The sequence below is a fragment of the Macaca mulatta genome, chromosome 14 (genome assembly GCF_049350105.2).
Source record: "Macaca mulatta isolate MMU2019108-1 chromosome 14, T2T-MMU8v2.0, whole genome shotgun sequence".
In the NCBI taxonomy this organism is placed as follows: domain Eukaryota; kingdom Metazoa; phylum Chordata; class Mammalia; order Primates; family Cercopithecidae; genus Macaca; species Macaca mulatta.
Genome location: NC_133419.1, coordinates 112,820,134 through 112,841,731, shown reverse-complemented (window position 1 = coordinate 112,841,731; position 21,598 = coordinate 112,820,134). Strand labels below are relative to the sequence as shown.

Sequence of the window (21,598 nt, the reverse complement as noted above, 5' to 3'; positions counted from 1 at the left end):
ACCCGTCGCGCTTGCGCAAACACTGTTGTCGGAAAGTGGCGAGCCTGAGGCGAACAATGGCCGAGCTGGGTGAAGCTGATGAAGCTGAGTTGCAGCGCCTGGTGGCCGCCGAACAGCAGAAGGCGCAGTTTACTGCACAGGTGCGGGGGCGGGGAGGGTGAAGGGAAAGGAAGTTTCACCTTCCTTGCTGGTCCTGGGCACGCTTGCAGGTCTGTACACTGGCGGCTCACTGGTGCTCGATCCCGGCTGCATCCCATTCCCCTCACAAAAGACAAGTCATGGCTCTCCTGTCCCTGGTGACTGGTAGTGCTCAGGTGCCGGCTATGTAAGCGTAGCGTGGAGAAAAGAAAAGGTGTAAAGCAGGGAAGAAGATTTGGGCGACGCAAGGGTACGAGAGCCTAGTTAGCCGGCGATATGACTGGGCTGGCATTCAAAAGATCTGGGTTCTCATCCTCCCCCTGCTCCTTGCAGGCCACGTGCCCGTAGAAAAGATACTAATCCACTGTGGGTTTTGGTTTCGCCGTCACCCCACTGCCTCACTGAATTATGAGGACCGTATGCGAATGTATTTGAAAACGACTAGAACATTATTGGAGGAAGGTGGACTCTGAAGTAGTCGCTGTAGAGTATGGATTAGAACAAGGGTTTGGAGCCCTTCGGGCATGGTTCTAACCCGGCCTGACTTGCTGGCTACATGACCTTGGACTACGTCATCACGCCTCTTAAATGGGAGGTGATGACAGCTATCCTTGAGGACCTTAGAGAGAACTGATTTCTTAGTAACCAGCCTCACAAATAGTAAGCTCTTGGGTTATTTTTTTTTCCTTTTGGGTGGGAGGAAGAGGGTGCTTGGAGGATGACCAGCAAGAACCCTGGCTAGAAATCTTTGGGCCCTGAACATGCAAATGAAAGTGCACATAATTTCTGTGCCTGTATGTGCATTCTTCTGGGGAGTGGATCCATAACCCCCAAAAGGTTAATGGAAGAATTACCTTGTCTAGGGGATAGGTTTGGAATGAGTGCAATACTTCGGGGAAATTAATTGGTTCCCTAGTTTGTTCACACTGGTGCTAGCTACTTTGCGGAATATAAAAGGTTATTAGTCCTACCTGAGAATGTACAATCTGTAGGGACGAGGATCTGGATCAATATTGGTGACTAATTAGGAAATGAAGAAAGAGAAGAGCCTAAAGTGACTCCGTGGTTGATTTAAAGAATGGTTTTGTCAGGTTTCAAAAAGTGAGAAGTTAATAAACAAGAGTTAGGCCTATCTGCAGACCCAAATGGTTACTCTTTTTCTTTCCTTTTAGGTGCATCACTTCATGGAGTTATGTTGGGATAAATGTGTGGAGAAGCCAGGGAATCGCCTAGACTCTCGCACTGAAAATTGTCTCTCCAGCTGTGTAGACCGCTTCATTGACACCACTCTTGCCATCACCAGTCGGTTTGCCCAGATTGTACAGAAAGGAGGGCAGTAGGCCATCCCCCAGGAGAATGACAGAAGCAAAGGACTTGTTATTAAGCAGACTTAAGGGCCTGTGGGGGAAGGCTGTCAACCCATTGTCAGATCAGCATCAGGCTGTTATCAAGTCTGTTGGTGCTAAAAAGTAAAAGATGAAATGTTCAAAGAGTGAAATTTATTTATTTGGAATTCAGAAATTCCAGGTTGTTACCATGTCAGTTACTCAATAAGTGTGAATTCTCCAACTCTTCTTTTAATCCCATTTTAGAATTTAATATAGAGATCTCTGATTGGCAGGAACACTAGAAATAAATGTTCCATGGCCAGTAGTGCAAATGGGGGATTATAGGTTTTTGCAAAACCACCCTAAGCCATATTAAGGGGGTTGGAAGAACCATCAAAGCCTAAGGCATAGAAGAAAATTTGGGGTTAAGAAAGGTGAAGAACAAAAAACAGCTTTATTGCTTATACACGACCAAGAAAAGGTAAACATGGCAAAAAAAAAAAAAAAAAAAAAAAGCAAGATGTGTATTCCTTGGGAAAGAGCAAGCCTGCTAGCTTGGCAGGAAGAGAAGGTCAGGACCCAAATAGAGCTAATTTCCTGGAGATGGCCTGTTATACTGGCCCATTTTCCTGAGTCTGTGCTTAAACCAGTACTTTCAGGGCACAAAAACAACGCATGCTAAAAAATATATGGCCAAAGCTCCTTCCAACAAAGATTTAACTTGCTCCAGGAACAAAATAATTGCTTTAGGTTAAGAGGTAGTAATTAAGAGACTATTCCTCTCCCTTTAGGCCCCCACTAATCCCCAAAATAAAAATACACACCATGGAACATTGACAATTGAGTACCAAAGTATTAAAATTTCAAATAAATATCCCAAAAGGTAGCACCTGCTCATAGTTAAGGGATAGGGCACCTCTGTCCAACCATGTATTTCAGGACCAAGCACTTTATTAGAAATCTGTCCCGTAAAGAGAACAAATTTAGCAGTTAGAACTAAAAATACCAACTCATGGAATGTCATCATAGTTGTATCTACTGCTGGTGTCTTATACTGTCATGCTACCATGAAGTAATTCTGTATTACACATCAGGAAAGTAAGGCCAGGAAGGTGAACTTACCTGCTCTGGGCCTCCTCATAACCAATGAGTGGCAGAACCAAGACCAAAAGGGAGTTTTCAAGCTTTTTACTCAGCCCATTAAGTGACAACCATGAAAAAATAACAATATGTCACTTGATCTTTCTTCCCATAGTGAAAAAATTCACCTGTGTTCTGCCAGCCTTCTTTCAGTGGTATTTTGGTTTCTTAAGAATTGAACATACTAAGGATCACAGTATAGCGAAGGGAAATAATGTGGTCTCTGCTTGGTGCTTTAATCCAAAGGCAGACTGGGAAGAATTGGATATGTCCCTGAGAAGCCTATTTCGTTTTGGAAAATAATTCAACTTAGTTTCAGGGAAAACCTAAACTTCATTAACAGATTTAGAAATAAACAAGACAACATTTAAATGGCAGTTGCTGCCCTGAATCCAGAGTACCATTAGACAACATGATTATTTCCTAATTCTTCCCCATTTGGTAGAGGGTTATCTATGACAACTGAAGAAATAATTTGAACACAAGTCCATTTAGGCAAATATACAGCAATGGAACTAGAAAACCATTTACTATCCAATTAACCATGTTTAGGCGTATACTAAGTATAGCTATCTGCCCCGTCCAGCAGGGAAATTTGTGAAAACTCTAGTCCCTTCTAGTAAGTTGTCTATGGATGTTATCATGAAGGGAAAAGGTTTGTTCTTCGGCCCATTTCCTGATTAAGTAAACTGGACCACACTTGTGGGGTCAAAATACAGAAGGATCAAAGCACCAAGGCTAAAGACAAAGTCAGTTGTGACACCTGCTATATAAACAGAGAGCAATATAGTGTTGCCTTGTCATACCATCCTACACGGCATTAGTTCCAATCCACCTCTTGATCCCAGCCCTTGACTTCCCCAAATTCAATATTCTGATTGGTGTACCCAGGTCACTATTGGATCCAGCTTTCTGGGTCCTTTAATTTGCTGTATATGCACTCTACATTAAACGTAATTAATGCAAAAAAAATAATCTCTTCAAGAAACCTTCATAACAAAATACCAGATTCCCCTTTAACAAGAAAAGGGGATCAAGCTTAACGCCAAAATAGAAGACAAGAAGTCTGTCAGAACATAAGGATGGCACAAGACAGCTCTGACCTCGCCCTGTGCTGAACAAGAGTCACTGGCAAAACCACAAGAAGTAAGAACTGTAAATATCCACAGTCATGTGGAAAACAAAAGTGTTTCCCATTTAGTCATCCTCTGAACTCTCAGCAGACCTTTCATCTGTAGCTACTTTCCAATTTGTGCGTTTGTTTGTCCTCTCTTGTATTTCACTGTTGGCTACAGGCGTATGGACTTTTTTCTCTCTCTTTTTCCTTTTGGTTTTCTTAGTGTCTCTTTCCTCACTTTCCTCAGAACTGCTGGATGCTGAATCATCTGAATGTGAAGTGTTACCTTCTGCCTCTAAGAATAAAGCAGGTTTTTTGAGAGACTTTTTCCTGGATTTTTTCTTGCGCTTATGTGGTTGTTTCCTTTTCCTTGTACCAGAAGCCCCCGTTTCTTCTGAGAACTCACTCGAGGAATCTGCTGTTATATCTGTGGCTTCCTTTTTGCTTTTCTTCTGTTTTTTGTGTGACCTTTTTTTCTGCTTTTTTTTGTGGGATTTCTTTGACTTCTTGTGTTTGTGGGATTCATGGGTAGATGACTTTACCTGGGGAGATGTTTTTTTCCCGTTGGTAATATCTTGCTGATCACTACTAATAAAAAAGTAAAAAATAGAAGCTTTTATGTAAAAAAAAGCATATTATTTTAATATTTTGCATTCTAGATAAAAAAATTGAGATTAACATCTGAATTTTAAATCAGCACTTTAACATATACTTTAACACTTTAATATTCTCATTGAGTTTTTGTTTCCTCTTCTTTAAAATGAAGGTAAAAATTCTGAGCTGCCATACTGGGTTACTGTATGGAGTACTATATATAAAAACCAAAATGCTTACAGACATGCCAGACATCAACCACAGAATGGCAAAACAGGGATCACCTCCTAACTAAATCACCTATTGTTTCTCTAGCTACATTTTCAATGGCAAGTATATTCTTTGTAAAAGTTAGAAAATCAATTTATAATACAGATTTTGTACCATCTTAGTTTCTTTTGGTAAGCCCATTTTCCTTACCTGTCTGTTTCAAATTCTTCAGGGTATAACTCTTTATAACCACTGTGACCCCATCTGTAATATGACACACCATATGTATTGTTAAAGCAATGTATACGTTTTTGGAAATTAAAATTAGAAAGACTTTGGAGTACATGCATACACAAACATAAACACAAAATAGAGATATGGTAGAACCAAGCCCACATTACAGCTCAGTAACAGCTACATTTCCTGTATTGTGCACTATCATTTAAGACACAGAAGATTCTTTGGTCCATTTGTAAGAGAACTTGCCATTGTTTTAAGAAACACTAACGAACCTTACACTCTGCTCTTTAGCTGTGAAGCACTTTTCCAAAAACACTTCATAATATCATGCTGTCTACATGGGGACAATTTTTTTTTTTTTGAGATGGAGTCTCTCTCTGTTGCCCAGGCTGGAGTACAGTGGCACGATCTCAGCTCACTGCAACCCCCGCCTCCGGGTTTCAAGTGATTCTCCTGCCTCAGCCTCCCGAGTGGCTGGGACTATAGGCATGTGCCATCATGCCCAGCTAATTTTTATATTTTTAGTAGAGATGGGGTTTCATTATGTTGCCAAGGCTGGTCTCGAACTCCTGACCTCATGATCCGCCCGCTTCGGCCTCCCAAAGTGCTGGGATTACAGGCATGAGCCACCGCACCCAGCCTTATTTTTTATTTATTTTTATTTTTTTCTTGAGACAGAGTCTCACTCAGTTGCCAGGCTGGAGTGCAGTGGTGCAATCTCGGCTCAACTGCAACCTCCACCTCCTCGTTTCAAGCGATTCCCCTGCCTCAGCCTCCCAAGTAGCTGGGACTACAGGCTCATGCCACCACGCACAGCTAATTTTTGTATTTTTAGTAGAGATGGGGTTTCACCATGGTAGCTAGGATGGTCTCAATCTCTTGACCTCGTGATCCACCCGCCTCGGCCTCCCAAGTACTGGGATTACAGGCGTGAGCCACTGCACCTGGCCTATTTCTTTTTAAATAACAACTTTATTGAAGTATAAATTCACATATCATGGAATTCAAAGTGTAGTGCCTCCAGCCCAGGGCAATCACTAATCTACTTTCTGTCTCTATGGAATTGCCTACCACATAAATGGATTCATACAGTTATGTGTGGACATAGTACATACATAGAATCATACAATATGTGGTCTTTTGGAACTTGGCTTCTTTCTTCTCACTTAGCATAATGTTTTCAAGGTTTATCCATGTTGTAACATGTATCTGTACTTCATTTCTTTTACTGCCAAATAATATTCCATTGTATGGATGTATCACATTTTGTTTACCCATTCATCAGTTGACAGACATTTGGATTTACTTGGCCATTATTTTTTGGGGCCATTATTAATAATGCTGGTATGAACATTTGTACACAAGTTTTTTGTGGGGACAATTAATTTTGATAAGTACACATTCTCAGGCCAAATATTAATGCTCACAGGAATTAATCACAAACCTGTCTGGCATGTTAGCTTCATAATCATATAACTTCTTGTTCCAGGATTTTGCCTTAAGAAAATCATCTTCCAGTGTCCCAGAAATTTCATTCTTTGGCCTCCAATAGTCTCTTTGACTTTCTTCATCAAAACCATCACTGCGCATCCGGCTAAAAGAGAAAGCAGAAGAACTTTTAGATGTAAAAGCAATCTGTGAGTTTACTTTATGGAACATCATGCATAAAACTCATGGAACAAGCTGAGGGGGAAGGAAACAACATGATACTGTTTAAAAAAAAAAAAAAAGGTAAAGACATCTGTTCCTCTCTATACATCTGTAAAGTCCAATGGAAGAAATCTGACCAGGCCTAGTGTGGTGGCTCATGCCTCTAATCCCAGCACTTTATCTGTTCCTCTCTGTACATTTGTAAAGTCCAGTGGAAAAAAATCTGACCAGGCCAGGTGCAGTGGCTCACGTCTGTAATCCCAGCACGTTGGGAGGCCAGGGCAAGTGGATCACTTGAGGTCAGGAGTTCAAGACTAGCCTGGGCGACATGGTGAAACCCTGTCTCTACTAAAAATACAAAAAAAGTAGGTGTAGTGGCACACACCTATAGTACCAGCTACTTAGGAGGCTGAGGCAGGAAAATTGCCTGAACCTGGGGAGGCAGAGGTTGCAGTGAGCCCAGATCACGCCATTGCACTCCAGCCTGGGCAACAGAGTGAGACTCCGTCTCAGGAAAAAAAAAAAAATCTGACCATTAGTACACATCCTATTGCAAAGCATAGAGAGATGAAATCAACTCTGGACTGTCATGTGATAGTTCACTCGCTGATTCTCAACTAGGAAGGCATGCAAAGAGGGAAGCAGAACATAATCATAGCTAGGGACACTTCAAACTACCCTAGAGATTCTGAAATACACTTCCCTCTGTGCAAACCAGCAACTTACTATAGAGAGGTCCCAATAACAGTGGGAACAAGGTCTAACCCATGGGAATAGTTGAGTAGGAAAAAAGTTGAGAACCATTGATCCAGCTTCTGTTTACCACTTCTACTAACTAGCCAGTAAGCTGCTAATCAGTTATCAAAAATTCGTAAGGGGCCAGGCCCAGTGGCTCACACCTGTAATCCCAGCACTTTGGAAGGCCTAGGCGGGTGGATCACTTTGAGCTCAGGAGTTCGAGACCAGCCTGGCCAACATGGTGAAACCCTGCCTCTACTAAAAATACAAAAATTAGTCAGGCATGGTGGCAGGTGCCTGTAATCCCAGCTGATTGGGAGGCTGAGGCAGAATAATTGCCTGAACCCAGGAGGTGGAGGCTGTAGTGAGCCAAGACCACACCACTGCACTCCAGCCTGGGTAACAAGAGCGAAACTCCGTCTCAAGAAAAAAAAAATTGTAAGGGCCTCTTATGTACCAGGTATTGGTCTAGCGGGCAGGAATACAGCAGCAAATGAGAAAATCACAAGCCCTGCTCCTAAAGAGTTTAAGTATTTCTTATATATGTAGCTCTTACACTTACAAGCATATAAGGATGTTCCCAATTATTCAAGCATTCCTAGGCCTCTCCACAAGGAAAACACAACTAACCTTGCATAATCCTTCATATTTACACTCAAGCTATTAAGGTAATGTGAAAAGGCTGTTGATCTGGTGAAGAGGGTGAATACATAGGGTGAAGAAAAGTCTGAGGCTGGGCAAGTGGCTCACGCTTATAATCCGAACACTGGGAGGTTGAGGTGGGAGGACTGTGTGAGCCCAGGATTCTATACCAGCCCGGGGAACACAGCAAGACACTGCCTCTACAAAAAAAAAAAAAAAAAAAAATAGCTAGGCAGAGTGGCATGCACCTGCAGTCCCAGCTACAAAAAGAAAAGCCTGAAAGAATGAAAAATTAATAGAGAAAGGAATGATTGATCAGCTTAGTGACCACAAGATTCCAGTAGAAAATCTTAAGTTAAAAGCTATCAGGTAAGGTTAGAAACCACAGAACCCTACACATTCATAATTGTTCAGGGAGAATTTTTTAACTCTCCATTGTAAATAAGTACAGAGAGTGGGGGCATATGCATCATAGCCATTATCTTTATGCCTAGATTTACGAAAGAGGAAAGGCTTAAGGACTCACAGAACTAAATTCATCTATCCTTAATATACCAAAGTATTTTTAAACAAAAGTTGATGATTCTGAAAAAGATGAGAATTATTTTAGTTCTCAGAGCTGCAACTTCACCTTGAACTGCTGGGTAGCATTTTCCTTTTGGTCCCCCGGTAAGCATCTTCCATCTGTTTTTCCAGTTCTCTTATTTTCCACATATCTGATTCCTCCTGAATCTAGAATTTTTGAAAAGGAAAGAAATAAAAATAAGTTACTAAAAATAACTTTACATTACAGAAAAGTAACTAACTGGCCGGGCGCGGTGGCTCACACCTGTAATCCCAGCACTTTGGGAGGCCGAAGCAGGCAGATCATGAGGTCAGGAGTTCGACAGCAGCCTGACCAACATGGTGAAACCCCGTCTCTAATAAAAATACAAAAATTAGCCGGGCAAGGTAGCATGCACCTGTAATCCCAGCTACTCAGGAGGCTGAGGCAGCAGAATCCTTGAACTCAGGAGGCGAAGGCTGCGGTGAGCCGAGACCACACCATTGCACTCCAGCCTGGGTAACAAGAGCGAAACTCCGTCTCACTGTGCCACTGCACTCCAGCCTGGGCTACAGAGTGAGACTTGGTTTCAAAAAAAAAAAAAAAAGTAACTAACTGAAAATACAATCTGACTAATTATTGGGCTACAGACTGGGCTATGATCAGGAACCTGGAAAACAAATTGGTTTCTCTAGAAAGTGGCTGAACAGTCCAATCCAGTAAATCTCAAATATCTAGAATTATTCCCCAATAGAATTTTTAAACCCCTGCATAAACATCACCTTATCAATTTTGCAATTATGCTGCGATTAGCAAATGATAATGCCACATTTCCAAAATGCAATGTGATTTTAATTGTATCATCTCAATTGAACTTTAAGCAATCTCATGAGGAAAATAAAGCAGCTACCATTATTACATTTTACTGTAAAGAAACAAAAGCTCAGAGATTTTACCAAAGTCAAAAAACTAGTAAGGACAGGTCTTTAAACTCCCTAAGCTATAAATCTCTTCTCATAACATAATTTTTGTCAAAAATAAAATAAACAGTATGGCTGCTAGAGAATTTCTTGAAAAGCAGAATGTGATTACCCAAAGAACAAGAACACATTTTATTTCTAAGTCTTCCCGCATAATTTCATTAGATCTGTGCTAGATTTATCTTTTTCTAGTTGCCATTTTAAATCTAAGCTTACTATACAACTAGCGGCAGGTTAACATAATGGCACAGGCAGCTTGGGGTAACAGTTTTACCCTTGCCCATAATTTTAAAAATCAGGTGATATGATAGTAATAATATGATCAAACCAAAAGTAGTAGTTTACTGAAGAAAACTAAACCAGGTGCCTTGGCCCTCTTTTCATTATATGTGCTCTCCTAGGTGACCTCATTTACTCTCATGACCTCTTATCATCAACCTATACATCAATAATCCCGAAACCTTTATGTTCAGCCCCAACTTTTCTCCTCTACTCCAAGTCTGAATTTTCAACTGCTTGGACATCCTATAAGCACCTCACCATCAACATGTTGAAAACCAAATTACCTTTCCTATCATAATTGTCCCCTTTTTTGTTCTTTAACCCAATTAACAGAATCATCATCACCCACCCAGTCACATAGGTGGTTACACAGTTGACCTTGAACAACAGGGATCTCAACTGTGCAGGTCCACTTATCCTCAGATTTGCTTCCACCTCTGCCACCTGTGAGATAGCAAAACAAGCCCCTCTTCTTCCTCCTCAGCCTACTCAATGTGATTTTCTTAATAAAATGTTCTTTTCTCTAGCTACTTTACTATAAGAATACAGTATATAATACATGTAACATAAAAAATATGTGTTAATCCACTGTTTATGGTATTGCTATGGCTTTCAGTCAGTAGCAGGCTATTGGCACTTAAGTTTTGAGGGAGTAAAAAGTTATACATGGATTTTCGACTATTCAGGGGGTTGATGCCCCTAACCCCTGCATTGTTCAAGGGTCAACTGAATTAGATTCCATTCTTATCATTATCATCTAATTAGCCACCAAGTTCTTTGGACTCTATCTCCTAAATTCCTCTTCTTTATCCCTGCTGTCACTAATTTCACGCGAACCCTCATCACCTCTCACCTGTAATACTGCAATTGCCTCCTAATTAATCTCCCTACTGTTTCTCCCCATCTGATTCATTCCCCACCCATCTGACAAACCATCTTTCTAAAATATAACTATGATCATGTCACATCCTGTTTAAAAACATTTGATGGCTTCTTTACTGCCTAGAGGAAAAAGTCTCAGTTCCAAACATCACAATCCAACTCTAATGACCACTGAGGCCTTATCTTCTGCGCCTATCCCTTCATTCCCCGCTTTCTGGAAAATTTCTTGCCATGCCCTGAGTGATTAATGCTCTTTTTTGTTGCCATATTAATGCATGATGCTCTCTATCCAGAATGATCTTTCATACCTAGTAAGCTTATACTTATTCAAGAACCAGTTTAAATGTCAGCAGCTCAAATACCACTAATTCTGTAAAATCTTTTCTAATTCCCCGGGGTAGATTTTATTATTTCCTCCTTAGTGCTCCAAAGCGCTTTGCAAATATCTCTGTTATACAGTACATATCAAACTGTATTATAATTATCTATTGTATTCATCATTTTATTTCCTACTTTGTACAAAAGCTTTCAAAGACTAGATGACAAGAATATTCTTTGTATCTCCCAGTTGTGCCAAAATAATGCTTGGCACACTGCTTACTTTCAGTAAGCACTGAGGAGTAACTAGGTTGTACCTCCCACCTTATTGTGAGCATCTGTGTGCCGGATGACATTCCTCAGGAGAACTTTCCCCAGTGGAATCCGGGACATTCTTCAATCTGAAATGAATCAACAAATAACGTTTAGTAATAATTTATTTTATTACTTTATCTTTTCTTAAATTTTATAAAGAAGCATGAGGTAAAGGAAAGATCACTGAACTAGAAGTCAGAGATCCTAAATAATAGTTTTCCCTTTACCATTAAAAGAGGGAAATGCCTAAACACACTAATGTGAGATGAAAGGAGATAATGTACATTAAAGTTCTTTGAAAATGCACAAGACTGCATAAAATTAAGTGCTTTCATGAGCACCATTTTATTTAATCCTCATAACTATTTTTTATATGAGGCAAATATCTCCATCCCTATTTTGTAGATGAAGTTCCCTTAAACTTGTCATGCCCCAAGCCACATAGTCCCAGGCAAATGATGTATATCAATGTCTAGATTAAAAATCAAACCTCCAATCCCAATATTAGTTTGCAGTGAAGCAAATACGTAGATTTGAGAGTATCAGGAACCACAGGTGTCAACAGTAACAGAAACTGATGACTCAAAACATCAAATGCAAAGATGTCCTAAACTTCTCCATTTGGGAGCATTTTATTTCCTACTTGGTACGGAAGCTTCCAAAAACTAGATGACAAGAATATTTTCTTGTGTAGCTAGCACGGGCTTTGTGCAACCACCCCAACGCTCACTCACCCCTTGATCCTGAGGAAATCAGGCATCTTGTTAGTGAGACGAAGAACCACTCCATTACAAGATCTCCTCCGACCCAGGAAGCCAAGGAGTCAGGGCTCAAAGGCAGCTCTGCAGCTTCACCCGAGTCCTTCGTGAAAACGCAGCCTTCCCACTGGTTAATCTGCCCTCACCTGTGGCCCAGGCCACTGCCGCCTTTCCCCCAGCCCAGATCGACAGGCAGATCTCTCTCGCGGACTGAGGCCGGAGACTGAGCCGGCGCGGAATTCGGACAGCCCGGTTGACCCGGGCATTCCCCCCTCACGCTCCTCTGGGACGAACCCCGGGGGTAAGTTTCACTCCCCAGAAAGGATGGGAACGCTTTGGATGGCTATGGCCTTCGGTTGGGCCCCAGGAAGTATCTAGGGAGCCTGAAGCGGGGGTTGAGGTTTCCAAGTGGAAGACAGAGGAAATATCCCCATCTTTGTCACCGGGATCCCTGTCCCCCAGCGGCCTCGGAGCTCCCGGTAACCTCCCCTCCAAACGCCCTCCCCACACAAATACACACAAACACACCCATACCGTGCGCCGCTGCCTCGCGTGGCGGGGGGTAGGGGGGAAGAAGCGGTTTGGGAGAAAAAGGAAGAGACTTCCTTCTCAGGCCGGAAGTGGTGCTCCTGAGAAATAGTCCCACCAACAGGCAGCCCAGAGACTCCCAGAAGGGAGGGTTTTCAGGACACTCCAGAGGTTGACGGGTGCAGAAGGGAGGCGGGCGCTTTCCTGGAAGAGAAGTGGATCGGGCCCAACTGAAAAGCAAGCCTGGTACCAGAAGGGGGACATTCCGGAACTAGATATGAGGAGACTTTTCAGCCTGAAACTCCCCGGACCCAATTAGATGTTGTACCCAGGCTGGTTACCCTGGTAACAGGCGTCGCGGTTTGTCAAGGAGCTGAGAGAAGAGGTGGGTTTGCCAGCCTATAGAATGACTACCCGTTAGAACAGAGAAGAGGTGGGTTTGCAGACCTATGGAATGATTACCCGTTAGTTAAGCTTCCCATTTAGCGTAACCCTTACACAGTAGTTGAAGAATCTAAACCTTTTTGCCTCATTCTAAAGATGCTGTTTGCAGACCTATGGAATGATTACCCGTTAGTTAAGCTTCCCATTTAGCGTAACCCTTACACAGTAGTTGAAGAATCTAAACCTTTTTGCCTCATTCTAAAGATGCTGTGGGACACCTCTCCAATGGGAGAAGAGGCTAAGGAGAGTTATCTGAAGACGTAGAGAAGTGTCCCAGCCTCTCTATTAGCTTCCTTAATCCTCGCAATAACCCTATGATAATATAGGTATTATCGTCTTCATTTTGAACAGAGTAAGAGGAATATATATATATATATGTATATGTATGTGTATGTGTGTATATATATATATATACACACACACACACATTAATTGCTCAAGGTCATACAGCTAGTGAGAGATAGAACTAAGACCGGAATCTAGGCATTCTGGCTCGCAAGTCCATGCTTTGAATTACTAAACTATAATGAGGATTAAGGAAGTCTCATGTGGCCCTCACCCCATACACACCTCTGGCAATTTCAGAACTGGGGAGCCACCAGTCAGTGAGGTGTTGGAACAAGAAGATCAGGAAACCCAGATTTAAAATGATTGCTCTGACTTGTCAGGGTCCAAGTAGAAGTAAAGTCTTATCTGAGAGGACAATGTGAGAATTTAGGAAGAGGTACTAGATAATTAAAGAATAACGAAAACATAAAGTGGTGCTGCTGATCCACAATCTTTTAGACACAAATGCTAAGTCCTAACTTCACCAAAACAATTCCTGGCCCATTCCGCCTCCCCAAAGCAGAAATGAATCAACAATTACACAGGGCCGGGCGTGGTGGCTCAAGCCTGTAATCCCAGCACTTTGGGAGGCCGAGACGGGCGGATCACAAGGTCAGGAGATCCAGACCATCCTGGCTAACACGGGGAAACCCCGTCTCTACTGAAAAATACAAAAAACTAGCCGGGCGAGGTGGTGGGCGCCTGTAGTCCCAGCTACTTGGGAGGCTGAGGCAGGAGAATGGCATAAACCCGGGAGGCGGAGCTTGCAGTGAGCTGAGATCCGGCCACTGCACTCCAGCCTGGGCGGCAGAGCGGGACTCCGTCTCAAAAAAAAAAAAAAAAAAAAAAAAAAATTACACAGACAGTTTTCTTCCCAAAGTCATGTCTTTCCACAGGCTTAAGAAAATTATTCACCACTCATCAGTCATGGAGACATCCTCAAAGGGTCTGCTCACCCAAGTTACTCAATTTTGGAACCTCCTAGATGATCTAGCTGAAAGTGACCCTGAGGGCTATGAGAAGTTTATTCAACAGCAGCTGAAAGAAGGGAAACAGCTCTGTGCTGACCCAGAACCACAGCTTTGTCTACAGACCAGGATTCTGGTATGTCGAGTTGGTGCCAGGGATGGGGAGGTCTTGAATAAAATGATCCCAGAGTAACCACAGAATACTTTGCACTTAGGCATTGCTTTTTTTTTTTTTTTTTTTTTTTTTTTTTTTTTGAGACAGAGTTTTGCTCTGTCACCCAGGCTGGAGTGCAATGGCATGGTCTTGGCTCACTGCAACCTCCGCCTCCTGGGTTCAAGCGATTCTCCTGCCTCAGCCTCCCAAGTAGCTGGGATTACAGGTGTGCACTACCATGCCTGGCTAATTTTTGTATTATTAGTAAAGACAGGGTTTCACCATGTTGGCCAGGCTGGTCTTGAACTCCTGACCTCAGGTGATCTACCCGCCTCAGCCTCCCAAAGTGCTGTGATTATAGGCATGAGCCACCGCGCCCAGCGGACTTTTTTTTTTTTTTTTTTTTTTTTTGAGATAGGGTTTTGCTGTCGCTGAAGCTGGAGTGCAGTGGCACAATCACAGCTCACAATCACAGTTCATTGCAGCCCAAACGATCCTTCCACCTCAGCCTCCCAAGTAGCTGGGATCACAGGTGGGCACCACCACACCTGGCTAATTTTTAAATTATTTTTGTAGAGACAGGATCTCCCTATGTTTCCCAGGCTAGTCTCGAACTCCTAGGCCTCAAGCGACCCTCCTACCTCAGCCTCTCAAAGTACTAGGGTAACATACGTGAGCCACCACCCTGGTCTGGTTTCCTGATTAAAAGCCAGCAACCTTGGGGAAATCAAGTAACAACAGTATAATCAAACACAATTTTAATACCTAGGCTGCAGTGCAATGGCACAATCCTGGCTCACTGCAATCTCTGCTTCCTGGGTTCAAGCGATTCTCCTGCCTCAGCCTCCTGAGTAGCTGGGATTACAGGTATCTGCCACCACACCTGGCGGACTTTTGTATTTTTAGTAGAAATGGGGTTTCACCACGTTGGCCAGGCTGGTCTCAAATTCCTGACCTCAGGTGATCCAGGCACCTCGGCCCCCACAAAGTGCTGGGATTACAGGCATGAGCCACCATGCCTGGCCTTAAATGGTTTTAAACTAGGTTTTGAGATGTGCAAAATTATTTGCTTTCCAGAAACCAAAAGAAAAAATACTTTTTATCAACCTGTGTCAGTGGACAAGGATCCCAGCTCCCCAATCAGCCACTCATCCAGTACCTCTAACTGTTGGCAAACCAGAAGATACAACTGAGACATCAGGTACAAATAATTAAGGGAGAGAAAGCACATTGTACAAATTTTATTAGGAATGGACAAGATTTTACTTGGTTGAGAGCATTTCAAGTAAAATTCTTTATTTGGTGATAACAGAATTACAATTAGTGTACCTTTATGCAAATTTAATAGTTTAACTTTTGTAATAAGATGCGGTTTTAATCCATGTAAAAGTGCCAGGAAATGTCATAATTGCTGTAGCACTACTGTGATTACCTCTGAAAAATACAGGAATATTCTCTAGCTTTATCAGGAATATGGTTTAATATATTGTCTGACAGTATCATTAGTGCAACAATTTATCTTCATTTCATACCCTTTCATTTACACACACAGATGCTTACACGGTCATTGATGTTGCCTACAATCCTGATGTTCTTCAGGCAGCAGAAAAGAACCAAGTGGAAAAAAATCAGTTAATTCAGATGGCCATGAAATGCATTGAGGAGCAATTCCAGTTCACCCTTTCACACTCTTACCATATTACCAAATTTAGAATAAAGGGAAGCATTCAAAGAATGAAACAAAATCTGATGGGAATCCAAACTGATTCCATAGATTTAAGAGAAAAAATTAGACGGGGTAAGTTGATGATTGTAAATGGAAAATTAAACTGCTTTAAGATTTTTTTTGCATCCTTGTATACATTTTGAAAACTAGAAATCTCTATTTTAAAAGGTGAGAAACTTAAGATAGAAAAATGTAAATATTAGATATTAGAAATATCATATCCTTGATTTTTAAATCCTGAAAAATTTGCAATCAAATTATTTAGTTTAAGATTCTTTTGGCTTAAGATTCCCAAACTAATTTAACTGCAGCTTTATCTACCATCTCTACTAACACCACATATATTACAGCTCATAGTATTTTATGTTGTGGATTTATTTTTTTATCTCCCCTCCACCCTTTTTTTCATAAAGAACTAACTCTTGGACAGATACGAAGCAGTACTATGAGCAATCCAGATCATTTTCCTCAGCTGTTACTCCGAAAAGACCAAGTTTCAGGCAAAGCAGTGTGTCTGATAGAAGAGATTTCCAGTACTGAAATCCAGGTGGAAATAAAGATACCAGCCTATGAACTAAAAATTGTGCATGATCACAATGAGAAACCTCTGAAAACTGAGTTGAAAGTTGAATTACCTGGTATTAATTCTGTCTCTCTCTGTGACCTTAGTGTTTCTGAGGTAAGTTGAATAGATAATACTGTAAATTTGTATCAGCCAGCATTCATTATATTATGCCATAGTAATAAACTGCATAATTTTAGGGGCTTACAATGATTTGCTCAGATTACCCGGTGAAGGAGCAATTCCCATTTGAGATGTGCCATTCACATCTCGGCAAAGGGAAAATAGAAATGATCAAACCATGCAATGGATGGTAATACTTCTACTCAGACATGACACTTCATGGTATCACTTCTACTCATGCTCCATTGGCCAAAATAAGTCACAAGGCCAATTCTACATCAGTAGGACTGAGAATTGTATTCTCACAGTCACAGGAAGTCATATGGCAGGAATATACTATCCTCTTACAGAAGAGCAAATAGAGTCAGTCCTACAATCTACCAGTCTACACTCTCGGTTGCAAATATTTGCTGCTTTCTGGAAGGAAAACACCTCTAATCCCAGTATCAGACTCCAAAGGAGAGAATTTTGCATTCTCTTCCTCTTGAGCCATGGACTAAGACATGTAAAGAAAAGTTATGTGCTCCCTCAGTCCCATCCATCATGAAATGTGGAATGGGGAGAAGATAACCATAATTAACCATCTCAATTCAGAAATGGGAAAAATAAGAGGCACACTGAAGTTACTGGTGCACAGCAATTCTGAAATCCTAGTAGGCAGGCATTGTGAGGGCTCCTTTTCTGGAGGTAAGAGGATGTTCTTACTTAAGGTACCTTGAGAAAGTTCTGTAATTACCTAGCTCCCCAGTTCCATTGTTTTCCACGACCTTTCTTCAGTCTTCAGGAGGATGTTTTCTTTTTTTTTTTTTTTCCCTTTCCCACTATCCACCTTGGCCACATCTGAAGAGTATTGGAGAATGTGCCATTCTCAGATGCTAAGTAGCCTTTTCAGCCTGGTTTCTGCTACTGGTATCTTGGGGCTCAAAGGATTGTTTTAAATTTTGAAGTCAGTTTCTTTTAGTCCAAGCTGGTAGCATTTGGATTCCAGTCAGTGATACCCATGATTCCTTTTTAGACATTGCCCGTATTTCCAAGACTTACCTGTCTCTTTAGACTTAATTGCTGTTATTTTAGCCAAATGTAAGGATTTACTGAAGTTCACCTTAATACATTCAGAGGTTTCAGCCAGGCATGGTGACTTACGCCTGTAATCCTAGCACTTTGGGAGGCCAATGGGGGCAGATTGCCTGAGCTCAGGGGTTCGAGACCAGCCTGGGCAACATGGTGAAACCCTGTCTCTACTAAAATACAAAAAAAATTAGCCGGGCGTGGTGGTGGGCACCTGTAGTCCCAGCTATTCGGGAGGCTGAGGCAGGAGAATTGCTTGAACCCAGGAGGCAGAAGTTGCAGTGAGCCGAGACCAAGCCACTGCACTCCAGCCTGGGCAACAGAGCGAGACTCCGTCTCCAAAAAAAAAAAAAAAAATCAGAGGTTTTAATAAAGCATAAAGGTTTAATCTTTGCCTCTATATTGCCTTAATCAGTCTTGGTTGATAGAAATAATTTCTCAATTTTATCCCTTACTGGCTGAAAATAAAAATTAGTTCTACTTTTCAGTCACTGAGTCTTAGAATTTTGGGGCTCTATAAAATCTCTTTTAATTTTTTTTTTTTTTTTTTGAGACAGAGTCTCTATTGCCCAGGCTGGAGTGTAGTGGCACCATCTCACCTTACTGTTAGGCAACCTCTGCCTCCCAGGTTAAAGTGATTCTCCTGACTCAGCCTCCTGAGTAGCTGGGATTACAGGCACGTGCCACCAAGCCTGGCTAATTTTTGTATTTTTAGTAGAGACAGGGTTTTGCCATTTTGCCCAGGTTGGTCTTGAACTCCTGGCCTCAAGTGATCCACCCGCCCTCGGCCTCCCAAAGTGCTGGGATTACAGGTGTGAGCCATTGCACTTTAAGCCACCCTTTTAATTCAACTTGCAACATGGTCCATTCTAAGCTTATCTTTCTTGTAATATCCTGTTAAATGTAGTGAACAGAACCAACATGTTACCAACCATCTATTTTCCCACTTCTTCATCTAAAGCCACAGATCAACTAGGCACAGAGTATTTGTCATCCAAATTACTGTGCTAGTTTCACTAAAGCCTTCATCATTATGAAACATGGATCACTACCTTTCCAGGCTCCAGTAAGTTTCCTTGCTGTTTGCTGGTCAGCCCACATAATTTCGGATGGCAACACTCTACTATGGTGCTGTATCAGTTAACATGTGATGTAGTGAGCAGCAGTAACCACCTTAAAATCTAAGGGATTTACAACAGTAATTTTTTGCTCATTCCTAGTCACATGGCAACAAATGGGATCTTCTTATGGGAAAGGAGTGAATAACTGGGAACAATAAGTTAGTATCGCAAATTTTAAGCAGGAAATAAATCTCTTGGTTTATTATTCTTAGGATGATTTATTGATTGAAGTATCTGAGAAGTACAGATTACATCTGAATCTTCCAAAACCTATTGATACTGAAATGACTACAGCAAAATTTATCAAAGAAAACTCCACGCTAATCATCACAATGCCTTTGGTGTAAAAGAAGAGCATCATGTTTTGGTTTTCAGTGCTAAAGTCATGTGAATTAAAGGACCTTCGTTATGGCTAAAGCGGTAGTAGTTTATCTTAAACACTAATTCCATTATTTTCTAAGTTCATTTTGACTGAGATTTTCTCTTCAGTTGTTATGATTATATATACATATACTTTTTTGAGACAGCGTTTCGCTCTTGTTGCCCAGGCTGGAGTGCAATGGCACAATCTCAGCTCACTGCAACCTCCACCTCCCGAGCTCAAGCGATTCTCCTGCCTCAGCCTCCCGAGTAGCTGGGATTACAGGCACGCACTACCACACCCGGCTATTTTTTTGTATTTTTAGTAGAGACAGGGTTTCGCCCTGTTGACTAGGTTGGTCTCCAACTCCTGACCTCAGGTGATCCACCTGCCTCGGCCTCCCAAAGAAGTGCTGGGATTACAGGCAGGAGACACCACACCTGGCCATGTCTTATATTTTTAAATTCACTTCTTCTTCTCAAATAAACATCAACCAGAAACTATTAAAAACTATTGCCATGACACGCCTGTTTTAAAAATATCTTAAGTAACTTATCATTTGGGGAAATTCTAATTGTTTCCAAGTAACAAGTGAGAACTCTTGGTTTACTGCTTGAAAAAGTCTCTAGTAAATTTTTATATCAGGAAAAAATTCCAGACTGTGCAAGAAGTTTTTTTTACCAGGGTGGGTTGTATCAGTGAGTCTCCTCCAATAATAAAAATACAGGGCCAAATATAATATTCAATCCTATTTAACCTCTGTACTAATTGAGACTGAGTCTCGCTACGTTGCCCAGGCTGGGGTACAGTGGCACAATCTCAACTCACTGCAACCTTCGCCTCCCAGGTTCAAGCGATCCTATCTCAGCCTCCTTAGTAGCTGGGACCACAGGCATGTGCCACCACGCCTGGCTAGTTTTTGCATTTTTAGTAGAGAAAGGGTTTCACCATGTTGGCCAGGCTGGTCTCAAACCCCTGACCTCAAGTGATCCATCTGCCTCAGCCTCGCAAAGTGCTGGCATTACAGATGTGAGCTACCGCACCCAGTCCCTAACCTCTGTACTTCAGTTAAACAACTCTGCCAGGAGACCCAGCTACCCAGCCAGACATTTTAGTATCAGATACAGACTTGTCGATAGATTGGATACAATGACATAGTAACAGCAAACAAAATATATATATATATATTTTTTTGAGATGGAGTCTTGCTGTTGCCCAGGCTGGAATGCAGTGGTACAATCTCTGCTCACTGAAACCTCCACCTCCTGGGTTCAAGCGATTCTCCTGCCTCAGCCTCCAGAGTAGCTGGGATTACAGGCGCCTGCCACCTCCCCTAGCTAATTTTTGTATACTTAGTAGAGACAGGGTTTCTCCATGTTGGCCAGGCTGGTTTCGAACTCCTGACCTCAGGTGATCCACCCTCCCTGGCCTCCCAAAGTGCTGAGATTACAGGCGTGAGCCATTGCGCCCAGCATGCAAAATGTATCTCGTATTTGAACAAAAAAAGTAGTTGACATTGCGACAAGTGCTTTTCTCCTAAAGAAATGATCAGAAGTACAAAAGTGATGTACTTTCAACTATCATTCATCTCTTCTAAGCTCTGAAATACAAAGGTACCAACTATCCAATTTATACACCAAGTAAGCTATATACAGACTTTACACATCCCTTAATTATCTTTTCTAGATACAAGTTTCCTTTAATTATCCTTGTAATAAAGTTTCTAGTTCAACATACAGGCTAAAGTTCTTACTAATTTTAAAACTTTTTAACTATAGAAACTAATGCTGTATAACAAATAACTGATACATGACATTTAAAAGCAAATACAAACTTTTTTTTTTTTGACAGTCTCGCTCTGTCACCCAGGCTGGAGTGCAGTGGCGCGATCTTGGCTCACTGCAACCTCTGCCCCCTACCACTGCCCCACCCCAGGTTTCAAGTGATTCTCCTGCCTCAACCTCCCCAGTAGCTGGGATTACAGGTGCTTGCCACCATGCCCGGCTAAATTTTTGTATTTTTAGTAGAGACTAGGTCTCACCATGTTGGCCAGGCTGGTCTCAAACTCCTGACCTCAAGTGATCTGCCCACCTCGGCCTCCGAAAGTGCTGAGATTACAGAAGTGAGCCACTGGGTCTGGCCTAAAAGCAAATATAATTTTCTTAAGCCTGGTCTGGATTTTTGGGGTTTTTTTCCCCCTTGCCTCAAATCTCCTTTTTGAAGGCCTGGCCTGGATTTAAATTCTACTAGCAACAGGATAATTTATCTCCTGAAAAATTTCTGGAACTGTATCATGTCCTAAAATTAACAAACCTATTCTCAACCCTCAAAAAAACGTGA

The 21,598-nt window shown here is 41.8% G+C and overlaps 3 protein-coding genes across 7 annotated transcripts; 2 read left to right on the top strand and 1 right to left on the bottom strand.

Annotated features, from left to right (window-relative positions):
• The first annotated feature begins 4 nt into the window (after positions 1-4).
• TIMM8B (translocase of inner mitochondrial membrane 8 homolog B) lies at positions 5-1,989 on the top strand. The gene is given in 2 exon segments (NM_001267792.1): positions 5-140; positions 1,311-1,989. Coding segments are annotated over 2 exon segments (252 nt in total). The 5' UTR covers positions 5-56; the 3' UTR covers positions 1,479-1,989.
• On the bottom strand, positions 1,626-12,683 carry NKAPD1 (NKAP domain containing 1). Of its 4 annotated transcripts, none has more exon segments than NM_001194375.2 (6): positions 1,626-4,311; positions 4,738-4,791; positions 6,212-6,361; positions 8,429-8,529; positions 11,128-11,204; positions 12,411-12,683. In NM_001194375.2, coding segments are annotated over 5 exon segments (882 nt in total). In that variant the 5' UTR covers positions 11,197-11,204; positions 12,411-12,683; the 3' UTR covers positions 1,626-3,803.
• Positions 12,684-12,758: 75 nt separating this feature from the next.
• Positions 12,759-19,910, top strand: PIH1D2 (PIH1 domain containing 2). 2 transcript variants are annotated; one of them, XM_001107327.3, is made up of 6 exons: positions 12,759-12,789; positions 14,072-14,279; positions 15,375-15,498; positions 15,850-16,095; positions 16,437-16,702; positions 19,110-19,910. In XM_001107327.3, the coding sequence occupies exons 2-6, from the start codon at positions 14,103-14,105 to the stop codon at positions 19,242-19,244; spliced, it is 948 nt and encodes a 315-aa protein (XP_001107327.2). In that variant the 5' UTR covers positions 12,759-12,789; positions 14,072-14,102; the 3' UTR covers positions 19,245-19,910. The 2 variants fall into 2 exon arrangements, with proteins under 2 accessions (XP_001107327.2, XP_001107196.2); XM_001107196.5 differs by having other exon boundaries at positions 12,759-12,837.
• The last annotated feature ends 1,688 nt before the right edge of the window (positions 19,911-21,598 follow it).